Source organism: Coregonus lavaretus, assembly GCF_964263955.1.
Source record: "Coregonus lavaretus genome assembly, chromosome: 18".
Taxonomy (NCBI): Eukaryota; Metazoa; Chordata; class Actinopteri; order Salmoniformes; family Salmonidae; genus Coregonus; species Coregonus lavaretus.
Genome location: NC_140005.1, coordinates 7,294,879 through 7,317,070, shown reverse-complemented (window position 1 = coordinate 7,317,070; position 22,192 = coordinate 7,294,879). Strand labels below are relative to the sequence as shown.

The following is a 22,192-nucleotide window of genomic DNA, read 5'->3' as shown; positions in this document are numbered from 1 at the left end:
TTTAGTCATTTAGCAGACGCTCTTATCCAGAGCGACTTACAGTTAGTGAGTGCATACATTTTCTATGCAAATACAGAAGAGTAACAAAAATATGATTTGCTTTATTGTCCAATATTCACCAGTCAAGTAAAAAAAACACAAAGATGACAATTCAATGACAGTGAACCTTTATAAAATACAAAGGGATTTAGCAAAAGTATTTTTAGACATATTTTACAAAAAACATTTTACACAACCATAACAGCCAATCCCCCAGTCCAGAATCATCCTAATGGTCTTTAGAGGCTTTGAAGTTTGCTGTGAGGAAAAATAAGGAATATTTAGATCAGCAAAGAGAAATGAAGACCGACATAGAAACCAAATTGATTCTCAATATACTATAGTTACCATATTGCCAGTAAATTAATGATTATCACCAAGTGAATTAGGTGTAAAGCCTGCATAAACACAGAGCAAATAACATGTCTCACCTGTCCTCAACGGTCCTGTTGGATGGGTAATATACCTTAAAGGTGAAGCCGCTTCTTGGGAAGGAGCCCTGCAAGAACAGAATGACGATACAATACGTTTAAAAAAAAAACTTTCTAAATTAGGAATATAAGAGCTCATCATAATAGTTTATGTCCAACATTTCATACAGTCTCATAATAAAACAAAATGGTGGAAATCTAGGAATAAGCGTAAAGTACCGGGTTGATGCAGAGGCAGTCTGTGTTGGAGATGTTGAAAGGGTCATATTTGTCCGCAAAGATGATGACATCAGGCACGGGGTAAACCCGTAAAGCGTAGTCATAGGCCCAGAACACTGGACTGACATACAACGGCAGTGGTGTCAGGTGGCCCTGAGACAAGATGGTCTTCACAAACTGGAGACAGAGAATGTATGGGGTGATTGTCAAGACATTTTCATGTCGTTATCATTCATGAAGAATACATTAAATTACCGGACAAGTATTCACACAGTGTCTCAGAGTAGGAGTTCTGATCTAGGATCAGTTTAGCCTTTTAGTTCATAATTCTATGAACGGGGGGGGGGGGCCTGATCCTGGATCAACACTCCTACTCTGAGGCTCTTTGTGAATATAGGCCAAGGTAACTAGATACGTTTATATAATGTAGGTAATTGTACTAGTAGAGGTTGTGTGTGTCATAACTGAGCAGCTGAGACTCACATGGTTTGGAATGTCGAGATTGCTGCTAGGCAGTCGGACACAATTCCTGCACATCTTGTTCACCAGGTCTTCTCTGATGACAACAATCTCCTGGCTGAAGTACTGGATTCTGACATAGGAAAATTAGATTCACAGGTTGTGAGATGTTAAAAGATGACATTTACAAAATGCCACTGCAAACAGGCAAAACAAAGACTACAAGCCATCACAAAACCTGTGAAATGTAACTGTCAAAGAATGGTCAATTGTTTTCACAGGAGGTTGGTGGCACCTTAAATGGTGGTGGATGGGCTCGTGGTAATGGCTGGAGCAGAATAGTGGAATGGTATCAAATACATCAAACACATGGTTTTCATGTGTTTGATGCCATTCCACTCACTCTGTTCCAGCCATTATTATGAGCTGTCCTCCTCAGCAGCCTCCACTGATTGTTATAATGAGCAAATGTAGCCAAATGTATTTGAGAACAATGTTACATATTAGCCATTAAGTGCTCATTTCTTCATAGGAACTTAAACGGCTAGTTGGGGATTTTGGCAATGAAGCCCTTTATCTACTTCCCCAGAGTCATATGGACTGGATACTATTTTTATGTCTCTTTGACCTTATACATGTGGAGATGGGAGAACCTTCCAGAAGGACAACCATCTCTGCAGCACCAATGAGGCCTTTCTGCTAGAGTTTTTATTTAACCTTTATTTAACTAGGCAAGTCAGTTAAGAACAAATTCTTATTTACAATGACGGCCTACCCCGGCCAAACCCGGGACGACGCTGGGCCAATTGTGCGCCGCCCTGTGGGACTCCCAATCACGGCCGGTTGTGATACAGCCTGGAATCGAACCAGGGGGTCTGTAGTGACGCCTCTAGCACTGAGATGTAGTGTTTAGACCGCTGCGCCACTCGGGAGCCCGGAGTGGCCAGACGGAAGCCACTCCTCAGTGGGGCGGCGCACAATTGGCCCAGCGTCATCCAGGGTATGGGAGGGAATGGCAGGCAGGGATGTAGCTCAGTTGGTAAAGCATGGCGTTTGCAACACCAGGGTTGTGGGTTCGATTCCCACGGGGGGCCAGTATGAAAAAATAAAAAAATAATTACGTATGCACTCACTAACTGTAAGTCGCTCTGGATAAGAGCGTCTGCTAAATAACTAAAAATGTAAAAAATTTAAATGTAAAAGGCACATGACAGCCTGCTTAGAGTTTGCCAAAAGGCACCTAAAGGACTCTGGTCTGATGAAACCAAGATTTAACTCTTTGGCCTGAATGCCAAGCGTCACGTCTGGAGGAAACCTGGCACCATCCCTACGGTGAAGCATGGTGGTGGCAGCATCATGCTGTGGGGATGTTTTTCAGTGGCAGGGACTGGGAGACTAGTCAGGATCGAGGGAAAGATGAACGGAGCAAAGTACAGAGAGATCCTTCATGAAAACCTGCTCCAGAGCACTCAAGACCTCAGACAATGGTGAAGGTTCACCATCCAACAGGACAACGACCCTAAGCACACAGCCAAGACAACGCAGGAGTGGCTTTGGGACAAGTCTCTGAATGTCCTTGAGTGGCCCAGCCAGAGCCCGGACTTAAACCCGATCAAACATCTCTAGAGACCTGAAAATAGCTGTGCAGCGACGCTCCCCATCCAACCTGACAGAGCTTGAGAGGATCTGCAGAGAAGAATGGGAGAAAATCCCCAAATACAGTTGTGCCAAGTTTGTAGCATCATACCCAAGAAGATGCAATGTTGTAATCGTTGCCAAAGGTGCTTCAACAAAGTACTGAGTAAAGGGTCTGGATACTTATGTAAATGTGATATTTCCACTTAAATTTTGTAATACATTTGCAAAACATTTTTAAAACGTTTTTTTACTTTGTCATTATGGGGTATTGTGTGTAGATTGATGAGGGGTGAAATTATGTAATCCATTTTAGAATAAGGCTGTAACGTAAAAAAAAATGTGGAAAAAGTCAAGGGGTCTGAATACTTTCCGAATGCACTGTATCCCTTTAATAAAGCTCAAGAGACAAATTCCTTGAAAGAGAATAAATCAACAACTGTTATATTTCAGTCGTCACCTGCATGGGTTTGTAGTGAACACAGAGAATGGCACCCTCTGTCTGAACTCCTCCGTGATGTGGTCTGCTAACGGAGGCCTGAGGACATAAGCATTTCTATAAAGTACAGTACATCAGAGGACAATAGTCAAATCATGAGCAATACAACAGAGGAATAACAGGTCTCCGTTTTTCAACTGTCACCTGGGTAGAATTGTGCTGGGACCTGGGTCTTCGGGACCGGGAACGAACACGAAGCGACTACTGCAGTTTTGAAAGGATACATTCAGTTAGACAAGTAAACAAACCACTGAGCAAAACAACAATTTCCAGTAGAAGACCAGACCCATAACGCAGCATGGTGAATATTTCCAAAACAGTTTGTCACCCTGGGATGCAAGTGATATAATGATGTAGTACTGTTGAAATGGTTTCCTGGAATATCATCCTTTCAGGTCAACCAAGTGGATTATCTCCCTCACACGTTACCTGTTGTGGATGCTGGGGTATTCACAGATTGCATCAGCAAGAACTTTCAACGACTCTGGGGGAAAAATGAAAATACTTCAATTGTGTGTACTAATGCTTCTGTCATAACCCATTTGCCAGGTCAGTATATCTTCACAAGCAGGGCAATAAAAAAAAAACAATTACCTTTGAGTGATTTGATTTGTGTTTTTCCATAGGGGGCAGAGGAGAAGTTTCCGCAGAAGATGAAGCAGGTGGGAGGCATGGCTGCGTATCCTACAATGGGACACATGAAAAGGTTGTTTCAGACCATACTATTAAGCAGTAGAGCTAGATATTGAGCACACTGATGGAGACTTCAAAATCTGTCAGAGATGGACATGACAAACACATGACAATAATCATCAATGTCAACATTAATCCTACGACTTGCATAAATGCTTGAATCAATCAATCAACCCAATTGTATTTATAAAGCCCTTTTTACATAAACAGTTGTCACAAAGTGCTTTACAGTAACCTGTTAAATAGCCCCCATATGAGCTCCTATTCTGTCAGTGAGAAGTTGTGGGACGAACCTGAGAACATGAGGTGGATCTTCTCCAGCACCTCCACGCTGTCCAGCCACACGTCGGAGACCACCACAAACATGGCGTCCTCGTTCTCCTCCTCCAGCTGCTTCAGCTTGGCCGAGGCCTTCACCGATGTGGTGGACGGGCCACCGAAGAAGTTCACGTTGCCGTAGTAGGCTCTGAAAACCAGAGTCCATTCTCATCCTCAGTTTTATTTGTTATATATATATATATACACACACACACAGGGGAAAGGAAAATATATTTTAAAATGCCAACTGTAGAGTTAATAACAATACATTGGAATTTAAAAGAACTTGCTCCCTTCTCAGTAGGCCTATTGATCTTCAGAGGAGAAGGCATTATGTAGGCAATGTCCATTTATAAATCAATACAATACTGATAGGTCAGCAATTAGCAACACTCTAATCTACTGACCTTGTGGTGGATGATGGCTCGGTCGGCGGGAATCCAAATGCGTTGACATGGAAGACTGAGTCCTCATACCAGCCTGTGGGGGGAAAGAGGACCAGACTACTAACTCATTGCATAACATAATAAGGTAATAGTAAATCTCCTTCGATGTCCATTAATGTGGATGAAGAAGATCAATTATTTTACCTTCTGCCAGAACAAAGCAGGATTCTGTGTACAGTCCGCTGTGGAACTGGTGAGGACAAGGTTAAAGAAAACATGCACGATCTGAAATACAATAAACATTGACTATAATCCAGACTTGAATTGGCCCTGCTCCTTTATATAACTGAACATTTGTATCATTCGCTGTCCATCACCATCCCCACCACAGTGAAAGGATATTGCCTTCGAAAGGTTCAGCTGTACTGTACCACTGGGGTCTTCCAGATAGAATTTCCCCTGAAATAAAGTTTTTTTTGTTTTTACTATACATGAGGCAGGTATTACTACATATTTTTAGTTATATATATATATATAAACAATATTTTCCAATTAAAAGTCCTTAACATGAATTTAGCTGCTCACCTCTTTAAGCTGTGTGACCATCCCCAAGACAATGACATCTCCTAGCTTAGCCGTACTCCCTAAGAGAGCTTCAACAGTCTTGAGCTGAAAACACGAACAGATCAAGATCAGGACACTCAATGTTCAACATGAGAGGAGGAAGTCTGGAAAACGTCCTCTTAGCTTATATAAAATCGATTAAAACACATTTAAGTGTGTTTTAGGTTATAACAGAGTTATTACCTGAAATTTGTTTCTGCCTTCTTCTGCAGCGGCCCCTATTACAGGTGGGGTGAAGAGTTCATGCCGATGTGTACGCTACAGAAACAGAGTAACTGTCAATGTGGATCAGGGTACACATGTAATCTTCACTGATTTAACTTTAATTTATCAAGTGGATTGGGAACACATTCTCTTTACAACGACCTCACAGAGAGCAGCGTCTCAAGAAATACACTTTTTTTTAAAGTAACTGTCCAGTGGAAATGTTACTTTTCAAAGTTAATATTCTGTTAACCTATACCCAAATAATCTTGTTGACTCATCCTATACTTGTATGTGGCCAAAGCATAAATTGGAGAAAAAAGAAAAAAAACACTTAAAATACCCCACCTCAAACTATCTTAAACAGACTGTTTCAAAAATGCTTGCTATTTCCTCATAAAGGATGATGTCATCCTCCTGAGGAAGACAATAATAATAATAATAATAATAATAAGCCATTTAGCTGATGCTTTTATCCAAAGCGACTTACAGTCATGCGTGCATACATTTTTTTGTGTATGGGTGGTCCCGGGGATCGAACCCACTACCTTGGCGTTACAAGCGCCGTGCTCTACCAGCTGAGCTACAGAGGACCATGAGCTGGCCAACCAGCGGTCTGCTCTCGTGAACATTTTTAATAACCGGTATACGCCCACACCATTCTGTTGGGGTACACCCACACCATTCCAACACAGGAAAGCTGCTTTTTAACATACTTCATTTTTTTAAATGTAGAATGAAAACTTTTTCACTCGTACAGTAATTACATTTAGGTAACACTGGATAGCTGCTTTAAGGCCAAAATATACAAAGACCAGCAGACTAGAATGGATTCAGAGGGCAAAAAAAATGTAGCCTATTGACCTGCTGTAGGAGTGTGTAGCGTTCCCTGAAGAGCTCGGCCTTGTCCCTGGCTGAGCCACAGAGACTTGGGGCAGAGTGGGTGGTCATGTTGAGGCTGGGGGGGAGAACACAACAACAGTTTCACTGATCGATGTCTTCATATGGTGGATTCTGGTATAACATTTGGACCATGTAGACTAGATGGGGTCAACCTATAGTAGTGAATGAATGAATTAAATTGTATTTTCATGTCAAATCACCAGTTGGCAACCCATCCCTTATGGGAATAATAGACACACAAAAAAAAACATTACAATAATTGACTGTGATCATTCTTCTTCCGGAGTTCTCTGCAGTGCGTATCGCACAAAGAGTGAAAAAATTAAAGATACAAATCTATACATAATAGTAAATAAGGTTATCCAAACAATAATTATATCCCTAGAGCAGTAAAATATATATATATACATATCCACTGTATACATACATACATACATACAGATAAATAAATACAGGAAAACTAAACAGAAGGCATTTGAACCCAGTCTGACACCAAGAGAAGATTAATGTGGGAGACAAGCCTCTACACAATCTATACACACACGTGCCATTTACCACATAGAAGCTAAATATCTTTATAATTTAATTATAGGTAGTCCTTTTTCTTATTCCAGGCTTTATCTAAATATTCCCCAAACGGAAATACACAATGGACAAAAAAAACATTTAAGTTTCTCCTCATCGCTCAGCCACATAATGTAGTAGTAGTATTATTACTACCTTACATGTTGGCAGTACTTGGCAGCTAAAAGCTGAATTATGTACACAGCACATACAAGTAATTAAACAAGTAAACAAACAGTAAAACATCAGGAAGTTGGGATTATACATTCATACTTACGGTACAAACTTCTTCCTCTCTGCGCTGTAGATATATCTTGGCACATCAAAAGCACCAATTATGTTGAAGACATTATCTCTGAAAATAATCAAATAGTTCACATGAATAAGTAAAATATATGAGGATTACTATCTAGAGAATGTGTATGAAATTGGTTATTGTGAGACTGACACCTTTCTCAACTTACATGGTTTCATCACATGACTGGCTGCAGTCCTGCACAGCAGTCTCCATCACAGCCAGCTCAATCATACTGGAGGACACTGTCCAGGAGAAGAGAGGAGTAGCTACATCATTTACATTATTCACAAGCATAGTCAACACAACAATTCAAAAACAACTGGACTGTATTGCGTTTTGTACGTGATTTTAGTAGTTGGTTATGATCAAAGAAGACGTACATGGCTGCTTCTCCACAGCGTCCATGACCCTCTCGATGACATCCTCCAGTTCAAGCTCACTGACAGACTCCAACACCTCCACCAGGTACCTGCTGGCTTCACTGGAGGACAACAACAACATAACGTCCACATCTGAGGGGTATACTACAAAGCAGGATCAAGGAGTTAGCCAGCTAACTTGCCTGAATATTCTGAAATAACTTTTTAGTTTTCAGAAAGATATGCTTTAAATGGGCATGCTCTAATTGACTCAACCAAAAACACATATCTATGTTTAGCTAGCTTTCAAATCAACTGTTATTTCTGGTTGTTTATCAAAGTTAGCTGGCTAACTCATTGATCCTGCTTTGTAGGATACCCCTGACTGCCAGACATCAATCCCATCATTCCTATAAAAACATACACCATTTTCATTAGTTTCTATAGATTAATGGCTTAAATATGCATAGAATGCTACTAAATTGTCTAGCTTGCTAGCTGTCCATGTAATGTACTGTAACTAAGCTAACCTTAGCCTCCTAGCTTCTTTCTTGGTGACACTGACACAAGAGACAGATTTAGCTACTAACTAGCAATGCAGCCATTACATTTATTGTAAACAAAATTTCATGTCGAGAACAACATGATTGACAAATGATAGCGTACGGTCGAAGCATAAGTCCCCGCATCTTGAAGCCAGCAGATACTTTCGTCTTCACTCTGCGAACCTCCATGTTCAATCTTTCTTCAACAATCAACATTTGGCGCTAAATCTTAACTTCCGCCTATATGTTTCGTCACTTCCTTCAAAGCAAAGATTCTACACAACAAGCTTCACTGCTGCACGATTCTGCCAATATTTGCTGGTTGAAGTCAGCTGATGTTTTCAAAACATTGGGTATTCTCAAAGACACATGGATATAGCAGCCAGACATGTAAGTAGCTATTACTCAGAGTATTACTTATCAATGCATTATCAATTTGCATGGTTATTAATGTATATTAGTCTTGTCATATTTATTTTTTTATTTTTATTTTTTTAACCTTTATTTAACCAGGTAAGTCAGTTGAGAACAAGTTCTCATATGTTTATTCATCATATCGCAATATTATTCTACAATTGTTACAACACATCATTTTATTGGTGTAGAAATAATACAGAATAGAACAACCATTAGTAGGTCAGGTTGAAGGATCGGCCAGAAGTGTCCAATAAGACAACCTGCCCTGAAGCTTATCAGGGCAAGAAAAACTTGTTTTCTCCAAGAAGCTGTTGGAAAACATCCTCTTGAGACGACGGGCTAGAGACCCTTGCACCCTCACTTCCTATAGCCTTGCTTCTTAGCTGTCAATGGCTGTGTTGACAAAAATGTGTTACTTGGATCTCTGAGCAACACCGCTACATTTTTACAGATTTCTTCAACCAGAGACACTGAAAGTACCGCCACATGTGGCCTTTTATGTAGCGACCTTTCGTTCTTTTTTCTCTCTCTTTTTAGCACCCATGGATTCTGCGATTGCAAAACACTGTCCAGAGCTTGTAGCCGGTGAGCGAAGCGGTCATACGGCTGTAGTTGAGGGAAATTTCCTGTACGTGTGGGGAGGCTACGTGGTAAGCAAAAAACTGTAAAACAGATGGAACAGTTTGAAGAAAGCCTACTAGCAAATATCTTTACAAACATTGTCAATGGAAAGGCTTGAATTTATGTTAAGCGTTTCAATATTTCACTAATATGTTGTAGGGATATGCAAAATTATTCAATGCAGTTATGCAATAAATGTTTTTTTCCATACAGTATTGATGAATATGCAAAGCTAGAATTTAAGAATGTAAAGCAAGGTATTCCATCTTCCCATTCAGAAATCTAAAAATAGATTAACTTTTACGTTTGAATTGTTTTCTGCAGTCAATTGCTGCTGCTGAAGTTTTCCTACCCAATGATGAAGTCTGGTTTTATGATTTAGAAAGAGGTGTATGGTAAGAATATTAATGTAATTATAACTAATTGTATTTTTGTATATGGGAAGTATATAGATAAACACATTTCAAAGATTATGAATGAATAAATTGATGTAATAAAAAAGCTTGGAACCTTGGAAAACTACAGTCTAAACATCTTTTAAAAAATCTAGTCTACCCACGAAAAAAATTATATGCAACAATTTACTCAACGATTTCACTGAAACCAATATATAATTAGATGGCAGACTATGTAAACACTACAAGTGATCATTTTTAAGCTCTGCATCGCATGATCAGTGGTGTTAGGTCTACTGCATAGTTGCTAGAATGTTATTACATTGACACAGTGGAATATTAGTATTTAGAGAGTTAGGTAAACTTTTAGAATGTAGAATTGTGTTCAAATAAACATTTCAGGGTGCTAGACATTCAGGGTGCGGTTGTAAATTCACTCTAGAGTGTCAGTGTGCGCTCTGGGCGTTCGTAAATTCGTAGCGTTGTCAGATTGTCAGTTCATATATTCAGAGCGTTTCGCTCTAAGAGCGGGCACACTGGATGCTCTGGTCGAGAAGTAGGGTTGATCCCTTCTTATTATGGGTGCGTTTGTAAATTCACTCTGGCTATCTACTCCAATTTCAGAGCACTCTCGTCTATGAGTGCAGAATAACTGATTAATTTACGAAGGTGCAACACCCGTTGAATATGACCGGTGTCAGTAAACGTCGGCAAAAAAAAAAACGTTATTAAATTGTTGCCATAACACAGTTACAGTCACTAACCCTCTTGATAACATGAAAACACTAACCAGCTCTGCTAGGGCGAGTAAAATGGTCAAGAGTGTGGTGCTCTCTCATATGTGTCTGGAAGTAGCTAGCAAGCTAGCCAACGTTAGCTTGGGTGCTTTACTGCGGTCGTGAGGTCAGAACGCTCGGATCAACGCTACTCCTCGGCTAGAGCGTCCAGTATCTCCATTTACCAACGGACAATCTGACAACGCTCTGAATTTACGATTAAATTGACGAACTCACCCTTTACAACGGCAGTCAAGCACCCACGCCAACTGCCTAAAGAGTTGGCTAGCTTGTTACTTCCAGACACAAATGAGAAAACACCTCACTCTGAACATTTTACTCGCCCTAGCAGAGCTGGTAGAGCTGCTAGACTGTTGTCATGTTATCAAGAGGGTTCATGACTAACTCTGTGTTACCTGGCAAACATTTTATTCCGTTTTTAGTCGATGTTTACTTACACCTGTCATAACAACCGAGTTTAGGGCGTTCTTAAATTCCTCAATTATTCTGCGCTCTGGCACTTTTAAACCAGAGCACTCTGAAATCGGAGTAGGTTGCCAGGGTGAATTTATGAACGTACAATTACATATCATTGTTTAAATATTCCCCATGTAATTTTAATGGGGAACTAACATGGCTATTGTAGTGTAATGTAAATTCATCATAATTCTAATTGTAGACATTCAGGGTGCGGTTGTAAATTCACTCTAGAGTGTATAGTATTTAAAAAAATATTTGTCAGTTGTATAGTATTAAAAAAAATATTTGTCATGTATTGTTAATGGGTAGCTAACATGGCTGCCATAGAATGTTGAAGTGTCATGTAAATACATCATAATGCAGAAACCGCATTGGTTCAACTCGCTAAATACATCTGGTCAATTGTATGCTTTATGTGCAATGTGTGTTCTGGAATGAATTAGCTGCAGAACTGAAACCCTAATTTCCCTGTTCTGTTTGTTCTCCAATCTGAAGGGAAATGGGCAAGATGTCTGGAGAGGTCCCACCCCCAATGTCAGGCACCTGTGGCTGCTCTCTGAATGGAGACATGTACATATTTGGGGGATGTAATGACAACGGACAGACCAATCAGGTAAACTCATTCAACAGAAATAAAGGCTTGAGAGCATGTATTCACAAAGTGTCTCAGAGTAGGAGTACTGATGTAGGATTCATTTTTTCCTTTTAGATCATAATGAACAAGATTACATGGGCAGGGTGGACCTGATCCTAGATCAGAGATCCCACTCTGAGACACTTGATGAATACAAGCCCTGATGTACAGTACATTTGCAGGGATGTGTGAAAATCCTCAATAGTTTACAAAACCTTACATTGTTTTGTTCACATTTACATGCTGAAATGATCTGTGTTTGCAGCTTTACTGTGTCAATCTCCTGGATGGGAAATACAGCTGGAGGAAAGTGAACCATAAGAGTGGCTCCACTCCCTCACCCAGAGATAAGCTCTCTTGTTGGGTTTTCAATGGCAGGTAAACATTCTTTATGTAAATAGAAAGATCGGCAGGGTTCAGATTACACATTTACTATTGGGAGTGGTCTAAAGAAAAGAGTGTGCTGGCCCAACTAAAGTCTTTCCTACACTTATGGAGTTTCCCAGCTCCCCTGTAATATGAACCCCATGTGATTGGAAGATGTTTTGGTCATTCTGTAGTAATATGAACCCCATGTGATTGGAAGATGTTTTGGTTATTCTGTAGTAATATGAACCCTGTGTGATTGGAAGATGTTTTGGTCATTCTGTAGTAATATGAACCCCGTGTGATTGGAAGATGTTTTGGTCATTCTGTAGTAATATGAACCCTGTGTGATTGGAAGATGTTTTGGTCATTCTGTAGTAATATGAACCCCGTGTGATTGGAAGATGTTTTGGTCATTCTGTAGTAATATGAACCCCATGTGATTGGAAGATGTTTTGGTCATTCTGTAGTAATATGAACCCCATGTGATTGGAAGATGTTTTGGTCATTCTGTAGTAATATGAACCCCGTGTGATTGGAAGATGTTTTGGTCATTCTGTAGTAATATGAACCCCATGTGATTGGAAGATGTTTTTGTCATTCTGTAGTAATATGAACCCCGTGTGATTGGAAGATGTTTTGGTCATTCTGTAGTAATATGAACCCTGTGTGATTGGAAGATGTTTTGGTCATTCTGTAGTAATATGAACCCTGTGTGATTGGAAGATGTTTTGGTCATTCTGTAGTAATATGAACCCTGTGTGATTGGAAGATGTTTTGGTCATTCTGTAGTAATATGAACCCCATGTGATTGGAAGATGTTTTGGTCATTCTGTAGTAATATGAACCCTGTGTGATTGGAAGATGTTTTGGTCATTCTGTAGTAATATGAACCCTGTGTGATTGGAAGATGTTTTGTTCATTCTGTAGTAATATGAACCCTGTGTGATTGGAAGATGTTTTGGTCATTCTGTAGTAATATGAACCCTGTGTGATTGGAAGATGTTTTGGTCATTCTGTAGACTCATCTACTTTGCTGGATATGGTCATAAGCAACTTGATGACATCCGTAACAACAGAAGCTTCCTGATGGATGAGGCATCAACGTTAAGGGTAATTTTTCTTCTGGGTGCAATTATGTCCAAAGGTATACATTCATTTACTATTAACTTTCCTTATTGTATGGATTAGTAATATTGTGCTTTGTAGGTGGATGACATCTATTGGGGATGGAACAATGAAGTCCATATGTTTGACCCAACATCGGCCAGTTGGAGTGAACCACATACCAGTGTATTACGGACATTAAATTGTGTTTACATACAAAATAAAGCAATTCATTCAGTGGATATACAAAGACATGGTGTTGTCATAGCATATTATTAACAGTATAGCAGATAAGGCAAGACACTTAAAATATGATAGTTTCTTTGTGGATATCTAGCTACACTGTAAATGTTGTTTTTGTCTACAGGGTCGTGCCCCTGACCCCAGAGCTGCCCATGCCAGTGCAACACTTGGCCACAAAGGATACGTATGTGGGGGCAGAATAAGGGTGAGATGATTCATCCCAACTCCTCTCCATGGTTGCATTGACACAGACACAGACACCCTAAAGTGATACAACGATTCATGAGATTGTGTCTCCTACTGGACATACAAGTTTAATGAAACATAGGACATTTTACTCTTTTTTTTTTTTTTTTGCGCTGGTTTGGAATAAGATCTTCTGTTTTTCTTTTCACTTTTAGGAATCCAGGACAAGTGACATTCATTGTCTAGATCTAGAATCATGGACATGGTCTGAAATGTAGGTATTTACAGTTCACTCTTTCAAATGCTCAACTTAAAATGGTTACTGTCCGAAACTATACTGTTATCACATCATGCTTGATTATTTTTTTTTTTTAATCTGTTCTTTCAAAATGGCTTTTCCAGAGTACCAGCATCCACTGTGCCAATGGGAAGGTCGTGGCACACCCTCACTGCAGTATCTGATAGCGCTTTGTTTCTATTTGGAGGACTGGGTATAGACTGCGAACCAATGAGTAAGTCATTTACCCGTGCAGGTTCCCAATCCTACCTCTGTACCTTATGTTCCATGGAAACGTGGCATTATTTGGTTTTCTAAAAAAAAATTGTTTTATCTCCAGGTGATGGCTGGGCATTTGATGTTGAGACAAAGAAATGGAGAGCGCTTGAGCATCCATACATGAACAAACCAAGGTAGTGTATGTTTAATGACAGTTAAATGACTTAAATTATATCAGAAAGTATTTCATTTTCCAATCTGAGGAATGTACCTAAAATGTGCAAATGATAAAACGGTTAACACATTGTCTGACTCAGAGTGAATTATAGGATCTCTATGTAATTCTATGATATGGGCCTCATTTCCCAGAGCTTTCGTAGCGTTAGTGTTTCCTAGAGCCTTCGTTAGTAACGTGGCCCTTAAAAACCTTTGCACATCAAGTGATCCAGACCACTCGTAGAGCAGCCAAAGTGCATCGTTAGAAGATCTCTGCTAAACATCAAGATGTTTAGGCTGTCTGACTGTGACTGCCGAGAACTTCAGAACGAAGTTGACTACAAATAGGAAAGTTCCCAAAGTATTTGCAATTGTTACAAACAAGTGAAGGATACAATTATGTTTCAAATGTAAACCAAGATGACTGCATTAAAATATACTTAGGCTACATGGGCCTATAAAGGCTATTTCAATCATATTGAAATCAATTTAATGTTCAATCAATTTAGTTATATTTTGCGACTTAGCTACTGTCTGTAAAATTGTTTTGCCTAAATGTGTTTCATGATGTGCGCAATGACGTGGCCAATCTGTGATTTAGTGCATTATTATTGGGTTAGCATAATAAGACTCCTCAATAGCCTATTTGCAGCCATAGGTGGTAGGCTAATATCTCTCTAGCAGCGGATCTGTTGTCAGTATTGTGGAGTAGTTATAATGTTAAGGTAAGATTTGAATGGAGAAAACGGATCCTGTCAGGATCTGGTCTAACGGCGCACTTTACGAACGTTCTCTCTACGTGCTTGTTTGGGAAACACTTCAAAAGTTGGCTCGTAAATAACGATGCACCTGGGCCTATTTAAAAAAAAAATTGGGGGGGGGGTAGATTGTAACTTCCATCAATGTAATTGTCTGCATCACTTCCAATCCCCCATGTTTTTTATATATATACTCCCCTTTATTACTTTTCAACCCCGCCATCCTTTCCCTACTTGGGGTAAATTAGTGAACAACAATGCCCAGGCCTCTACTTCCGGTCTATACTTACTATCTACACCTTATGGACACAGTCAATTTTACAATAATTATATTTTATTTGTTTTTGCTCCTGAACTTCTTCTACTCTCAACCTCTCCGATCATTTTCATGATGTCCATTCGGTTTGCCATAAGATATGCCATATCTTTCTAACTGTGCTCTTTCCCAAAATCTCCCAACATACAACCTATATACTTATTATGGACACAGTATGCTTACATTATTAGTTATCTTGTTATTATTTGTTGTTATTTGTTATTAGTCCCATCCTTCAACTCCATTCAATACCTCCCATCTATCTCTTAACACCATCCATATAGGATTTCTATTTGCCATATATATTTCAACCGTACTGTGATGTTTTACAAAAGTTCTGAACCTTTCTATTCTCATTGCTTCTACAGATTGTGAATTAAAAATAAACATTTTTGCTAAAAGTATTATTATATTATTGATCGATTGACTATGACTTTTCAGATCACCCAGTAATGCTATCTGCAAGGTTAGCTCCAGGTAAATATTGCAATCCTTTAGCCATTCCTGGACCTGTGTCCAAAAACAAACTACAAATGGACAGAACCAAAACAAAAATAACTCTTCCCACCTATTTTGCAATCTATATGGGACGGCTGTCAATCCTTTGGTCCTTAAGTGAAACTGATATACTTTTTTATTTATCACAGTTTTCCTTAACCAATTATGTTCTTTAATGCAAGGCCGACAGACAAGTTCCTTACTTTCTCCCCCTTCCACTTTCCTCTTCCACTTTTGCGGTAAGGCTGCAATTATTTCGTTGTAATTTTGGGTAGAACAGACATTTCCATATGTTTTTGTTAGCTGCATGTGCGACATAACTCCACCAGTCCTACCGATGATATCATTTACGAAGATTATACCTTTTTTAAACATTCTGTCAAAAAATAAAGTTTTTTTGTCAATTAGTATATTTCAATTTAACCACAATATTTGTTGCATTATTTGTTCTGTCGTTTCTGGAGGATTAAATTGAAATTGCAACCAACTTTCTATGGCTTGTTTTAGAAATAGTGATATTTGGGAGATGATTTCCTTTTCAAATAACTGAAAATGAGTGGTTGTAATCTGAATAAAGGGAAAAAGGCCATTCTTGAACATTGGGTGAGACAATCTTAGTAATTTGCTTGAGCTTGGCCTAGTTTCCCAATAGCGATGTAACCTAGGCTTAAGAGTGTTAACAATGCAGCTTTCCTACAACGGTCGAAGATGTAACATGCGTTTCCCAAAACACCTCGCAGAGAGTGCGCGTCGTTGAGCCATGTGTCGATGCTGATAGGATGGAAAGAAAGCCAGCGCTGCTCTCTGGTCAGCTTTCCCCATTCAACTTTGACCTAAACATTGGAATTATTCCACAGTACGGACGACGGATCAGCTCCGTCCCATGGCTGCAAATATTGAGGTGGCTTATTCTAATGCTTACCCTATTATTAATACATTAATTCAAGATTTGACAGATCATTGAGCACATGTTAGGCTACACATCATTAAATATATTTAAGCAAAAAGTAGACAGTAGCCAAATACATCCCAATTGAATGAACATGAAATTGATTAAAATATTATTTAAATATAGAGTGCCTTCAGAAAGTATTAATACCCCTTGACTTATTCCACATTTTGTTGTGTTACAGCCCGATTTCAAAATTGATTAAATATATTTTCCTCATCCATCTACACACAATAACCCATAATGACAAAGTGAAAACATGTTTTTAGAAAATGTTGCAACATATACAGTGAGGGAAAAAAGTATTTGATCCCCTGCTGATTTTGTATGTTTGCCCACTGACAAAGAAATGATCAGTCTATAATTTTAATGGTAGGTTTATTTGAACAGTGAGAGACAGAATAACAACAAAAAATCCAGAAAAACGCATGTCAAAAATGTTATAAATTGATTTGCATTTTAATGAGGGAAATAAGTATTTAAATATAATATAATATAAATAGTATTTGACCCCCTCTCAATCAGAAAAATGTCTGGCTCCCAGGTGTCTTTTATACAGGTAACGAGCTGAGATTAGGAGCACACTCTTAAAGGGTAGGTAGGGGTAAAGTGACTATGCATTGATAATAAACAGCGAGTAGCAGCACTGTAAAAACAAAAGGGGGGGTTCAATGCAAATAGTCCGGGTGGCCATTTGATTAATTGTTCAGCAGTCTTATGGCTTGGGGGTAGAAGCTGTTAAGGAGCCTTTTGGACCTAGACTTGGCGCTCCGGTACCACTTGCCGTGCGGTAGCAGAGAGAACAGTCTATGACTTAGGTGACTGGAGTCTTTGACAGTTTTTTGGGCCTTCCTTTGAACATTTGACCTTGTGTTTTATGTTCTTGTCCTACTGTTTTGGAATATTTTTATTCTGTACAGGCTTACTTCTTTTCACTGTCAATTAGGTTAGTATTGTGGAGTAACTACAATGTTGTTGATCCATCCTAAATTCTCATATCACACCCATTAACCTCTGTAACTGTTTTAAAGTCACCATTGGTAAACAGTACTCCCCACTTGGTAAACAGTTCGACCACATCATTAAAAAACACTGGTACATCTTGAGCACTGATCCATAACTAGAAAATATGTTTAAAGAACCCCTGCGGGTAGTCTTCAGACGCGCCCCAACATCAGTCAAATGGTGGTGAGGTCCGATCTTCCACCAGTGCCACGCAGTACCTTTCTAGACAATGTTCCTGACGGTAACTATAGATGTGGCGGATGTACCCAGTGTAACTTCACGAACAAATGTACAATGTTCAATCACCCTATTACGGGCAAGGCCATTAAGATTAAGGGCATCATTACATGTTCCACATAAAATTTGATATACCTGATCCAGTGTATTTGTGGCCTATGCTATGTAGGAAAAACAAAACGAGCTCTGAAAACAAGGAGTAATATCAGGACCCTTGACCAGAGAAACCCTGTGGCTGCGCATTTCATGGTGGCTCGTCACAACATTAGCTCTTTGAGATACATTGGCATCGAACATGTTAAGACTCCCAGGAGGGGTGGAGATACTGATAATCTATTATTGAGAAGAGAATTGTATTGGATTCACCGTTTGTGTACCATGTCTCCTAGAGGTCTGAACCAAGAGTTTGATATCAGACCATTTCTTACATGAATATGTCACTTTACTTTGATTTGTCTTGCCTTCCAGGTCACCCACTTGGTCATTTTGTAAATATATATTATTTTCTGGAACCACTACATGTACCCATCTCACTGTTATTAAATTATTAGAGATTATTAGACACAGATGTTTTTTGCACCCACCATGCGTCATGTCCGCAATGGTCATGTGAGGTAAAATTTGTATATTTTGGGACGTGAGAACTCAGTTTGTTTGACCTGACGAAGATCAGTTTTGGATCGAAACGTTGTCAATAAAGCGGTGAATTGGGCGCTTTCTTGTTCTATAAAAGTCACCATTGGCCTCATGGTGAAATCCCTGAACGGTTTCCTTCCTCTCCGGCAACTGAGTTAGGAAGGCTGCCTGTATCTTTGTAGTGACTGTGTATTCATACACCATCCAAAGTTAAATTAATAACTTCACCATGATCAGAGGGATATTCAATGTCTGCTTTTTTTTTTTTTTTACCCATAGGTGCTCTTCTTTGCGAGGCATTGTAAAACCTCCCTGGTCTTTGTGGTTGAATCTGTGTTTGAAATGTACTGCTTGACTGAGGGACCTTACAGATATTTGTATGTGTGGGGTACAGAGATTAGTTAATCATTTAAAAAATAATGTGATTATTACCTCGACTAGCCGGTGCACCCGCACATCGACTCTGCACCGGTACCCACCTGTATATAGCCTCCCTACTGTTATTTTATTTTACTGCTGCTCTTTAGTTATTTGCTTTTATTTTTTTTGCTTAACACTTTTTTTTCTTTTTTTTTTAACTTTGCATTGTTGGTTAAGGACTTGTAAATAAGCATTTCACTGTAATGTCTACACCTGTTGTATTCGGTGCATGTGGCAAATACAATTTGATTTGATTTGAGTTGCAGCGATAGGACAAGACTGTAACTACAAACTGGGGAGAAAAAGGGGTAAAATAAAAATAAAGTTACATTGCAACTGGGAAACCAGGCCCTGACCTTTAAAAGTCTCCATTTTATTTACTTTCCACCCTCAGGTTGTGGCACACAGCATGCCAAGGGAAGGACTCTGATGTCATTGTTTTTGGTGGTAGTTGCGACTACATCCTCCTTGTAGACACAGTAAGTATTACGGAAGCCACTTTAGAATAATTGTAATTGTATGGAAACCACACAGGGAACTTATCAAATCATTCAATGGTGAAGGTGCATAAAGATGACAGCCCTCATATACATTTTTTAAAACATTTTTAGTCATTTAGCAGACGCTCTTATCCAGAGTGACTTACAGTTAGTGAGTGCGTACATTTTTTCATTCTGGTCCCCCGTGGGAAACGAACCCACAACCCTGGCATTGCAAGCGCCATGCTCTACCAACTGAGCTACACGGGACTACGTATACTTACCACAAATGCCTCGTTTGCTCAGTTCGCCGTTACTCTTTTTTTGTATCGGCATTAGCGCAGTATACATGATCCCAATTCTAGCTCCAAGACAGCTGCAATTTGAAGAAAAAAAACGAGTAGATTAGATAGTAGATGTTGCTGATTTATAGGCACAGTAGTTTAGGAACTCTGTGGATAGTGCTAAAAACAATGATGTAATACACTATATATACAAAAGTATGTGGACACTCCTTCAAATTTGTGGATTTGGCTATTTCAGCCACACCCGTTGCTGACAGGTGTATAAAATTGAGCACACCACCATGCAATCTCCATAGACAAACATGGCCTTACTGAAGAGCTCAGTGACTTAGAACTTGGCACCGTCATAGGATGCCACCTTTCCAACAAGTCAGTTCAATTTCTGCCCTGCTAGAGCTGCCCCGGTCAACTGTAAGTGCTGTTATTGTGAAGTGGAAACATCTAGGAGCAACAACGGCTCAGCGGCAAAGTGGTAGGCCACACAAGCTCACAGAACGGGACCACCGAGTGCTGAAGCGCGTAGCACTTCAAAATCGTCTGTCCTCGGTTGCAACACTCACTACCAAGTTCCAAACTGCCTCTGGAAGCAACGTCAGCACAATAACTGTTCGTCGGGAGCTTCATGAAATGGGTTTCCATGGCCGAGCAGCCGCACACAAGCCTAAGAGCACCATGCGTAATGCCAAGCGTCGGCTGGAGTGATGTAAAGCTCGCCGACATTGGACTCTGGAGCAGTGGAAATGCGTTCTCTGGAGTGATTAATCACGTTTCACCATCTGGCAGTCCGCCGGACAAATCTGGGTTTTGTGGATGCCAGGAGAACGTTACCTGCACCAATGCATAGTGCCAACTGTAAAGTTTGGTGGAGGAGGAATAATGATCTGGGGCTGTTTTTCATGGTTTGGGCGAGGCCCCTTAGTTCCAGTGAAGGGAAATGTTTACGCTACAGCATACAATGACATTCTAGACGATTCTGTGCTTCCAACTTTGTGGCAACAGTTTGGGGAAGGCCCTTTCTTGTTTCAGCATGACAATGCCCCCGTGCTCAAAGCGAGGTCCATACAGAAATTGTTTGTTGATCGGTGTGGAAGGACTTGACTGGCCTGCACAGAGCCCTGACCTCAACCCCATCGAACTCCTTTGGGATGAATTGGAACGCCGGCTGCGAGCCAGGCCTAATCGCCCAACATCAGTGCCCAACCTCACTAATGCTCTTGTGGCTGAAGAAGCAAGTCCCCGCAGTAATGTTCCAACATCTAGTGGAAAGCCTTCCCAGAAGAACAGAGGCTGTTATAGCAGCAAAGGGGGGACCAACTCCATTTTAATGTTCGATGAGCAGGTGTCCACAAACCTTTGGTCATGTAGTGTATCTGAATTCCTCCATCTTTATGCACCTTCGTCATTGGGATGATTTTACCATTTGTGACAGGAAGGAGATTGCTTGGTAGTATGTTAAAGCATATATTATTCAAATTCATGAACAGAAAGTGTCTATACAGCACTCATTTATGATGAATTATGGAACATATTTATTATGAATTATGGAACACGTTTACAATGAGCTGTCGTGGTGTGGTTTATAAAACTACAATTAACTATTTTTGTCACCTTTCTTCAGGGTCACTGCAATGATGCACTTGTTTTCCAGATCCAGCCCTACCCCCTCTTTCGGTAACTATTCAATTATGATCATTCAATAAGGAAGAATCTCTCAGCTAAAAAGACACTTTGATATTTGGGAAATCATGTTGACTGTGAAAAAAAACATTCTATATATAGAATGGTCCCCATACAAGTAGTTAATGAAATCAATTTTTTGCCATTACATAGATGCTATAACATAGTGAAAGATTAATATAGTATGCTACATCTTCCAAATGCATGCCCTCTTAGTCGATACTTTCACTGTCCCTTAATACGTTTAATCTTTTTGCACAGGATATGTGAGGATTACATAGCCAAGAATGTGAAGAACTGCAAGCTGCTTCAAAAACAGCTTCCATGTATGCCCCCAAAACTTCTGTCAGCTGTACAGAGGAGAATGTCATTTTTTTGAACATCTAGGAAAATATAGCATTGTCATATGTAAATATTAATTAGAGGGAAATGTTCAATAGTAGACTACAGTAAATTGATAATGCAGAGTTCATACTCCATGTTCTACATATTACTGTTGATAAGGCCTTCAGGGTATGTGGGGAGATTCGTCTTTCAAAAGATTGTAGTTTATTATCATTATGTATCCATATATTTTTTATGTTTTACAGTTGATTTTATATAAATGACTGAATGGGTGTGTCTTCTGCCTGCAACAAAGGCATTTTAATAAACAAGACTGTTGTAATGTTTGATATCATAATTTTTACAACTACAAATTTGCTTTGGCCACCATTTTATAATAACAAAATGGTTACAACAACATTATAAAATACTTTTGAAGACAGTCATAAAAATGTGAATTCACTAAAGTTGTGTT

General features: G+C 39.5%; 2 protein-coding genes across 6 annotated transcripts; one reads left to right on the top strand and one right to left on the bottom strand.

Moving 5' to 3' along the window:
• Positions 1 to 81: 81 nt before the first annotated feature.
• pole2 (polymerase (DNA directed), epsilon 2) lies at positions 82 to 10,799 on the bottom strand (the record flags this gene model as incomplete). 2 transcript variants are annotated; one of them, XM_084181647.1, is made up of 19 exons in its annotated part: positions 82 to 297; positions 471 to 538; positions 690 to 866; positions 1,173 to 1,281; positions 3,244 to 3,321; positions 3,427 to 3,486; positions 3,712 to 3,766; positions 3,877 to 3,966; positions 4,269 to 4,441; positions 4,701 to 4,773; positions 4,884 to 4,932; positions 5,082 to 5,138; positions 5,265 to 5,348; positions 5,487 to 5,561; positions 6,372 to 6,465; positions 7,252 to 7,329; positions 7,439 to 7,514; positions 7,653 to 7,753; positions 10,623 to 10,799. In XM_084181647.1, the coding sequence occupies 18 exons, from the start codon at positions 7,675 to 7,677 to the stop codon at positions 279 to 281; spliced, it is 1,440 nt and encodes a 479-aa protein (XP_084037773.1). In that variant the 3' UTR covers positions 82 to 278. The 2 variants fall into 2 exon arrangements, with proteins under 2 accessions (XP_084037773.1, XP_084037772.1); XM_084181646.1 differs by lacking the exon at positions 10,623 to 10,799 and adding an exon at positions 8,298 to 8,392 and having other exon boundaries at positions 83 to 297.
• LOC311145418 (kelch domain-containing protein 1-like) lies at positions 8,456 to 22,064 on the top strand. 4 transcript variants are annotated; one of them, XM_084181651.1, is made up of 15 exons: positions 8,456 to 8,566; positions 9,131 to 9,243; positions 9,539 to 9,609; positions 11,361 to 11,478; positions 11,765 to 11,877; positions 12,888 to 12,978; positions 13,075 to 13,158; positions 13,340 to 13,420; positions 13,617 to 13,675; positions 13,804 to 13,913; positions 14,019 to 14,091; positions 15,629 to 15,664; positions 19,327 to 19,411; positions 21,335 to 21,387; positions 21,655 to 22,064. In XM_084181651.1, exons 1-15 carry the CDS (start codon positions 8,512 to 8,514, stop codon positions 21,770 to 21,772), a joined length of 1,260 nt encoding a protein of 419 aa, XP_084037777.1. In that variant the 5' UTR covers positions 8,456 to 8,511; the 3' UTR covers positions 21,773 to 22,064. The 4 variants fall into 4 exon arrangements, with proteins under 4 accessions (XP_084037777.1, XP_084037778.1, XP_084037779.1 ...); XM_084181652.1 differs by lacking the exon at positions 15,629 to 15,664; XM_084181653.1 differs by lacking the exon at positions 8,456 to 8,566 and having other exon boundaries at positions 8,871 to 9,243.
• Positions 22,065 to 22,192: the final 128 nt, after the last annotated feature.

Coding starts and splice junctions, on each gene's coding strand:
- LOC311145418 (XM_084181651.1), top strand. CDS start 8,512: ATGTTTTCAAAACATTGGGTATTCTCAAAGACACATGGATATAGCAGC. Junction 8,567..9,130: donor TGGATATAGCAGCCAGACAT/GTAAGTAGCTAT, acceptor CTCTCTTTTTAG/CACCCATGGATTCTGCGATT. Junction 13,676..13,803: donor TCATGGACATGGTCTGAAAT/GTAGGTATTTAC, acceptor TGGCTTTTCCAG/AGTACCAGCATCCACTGTGC.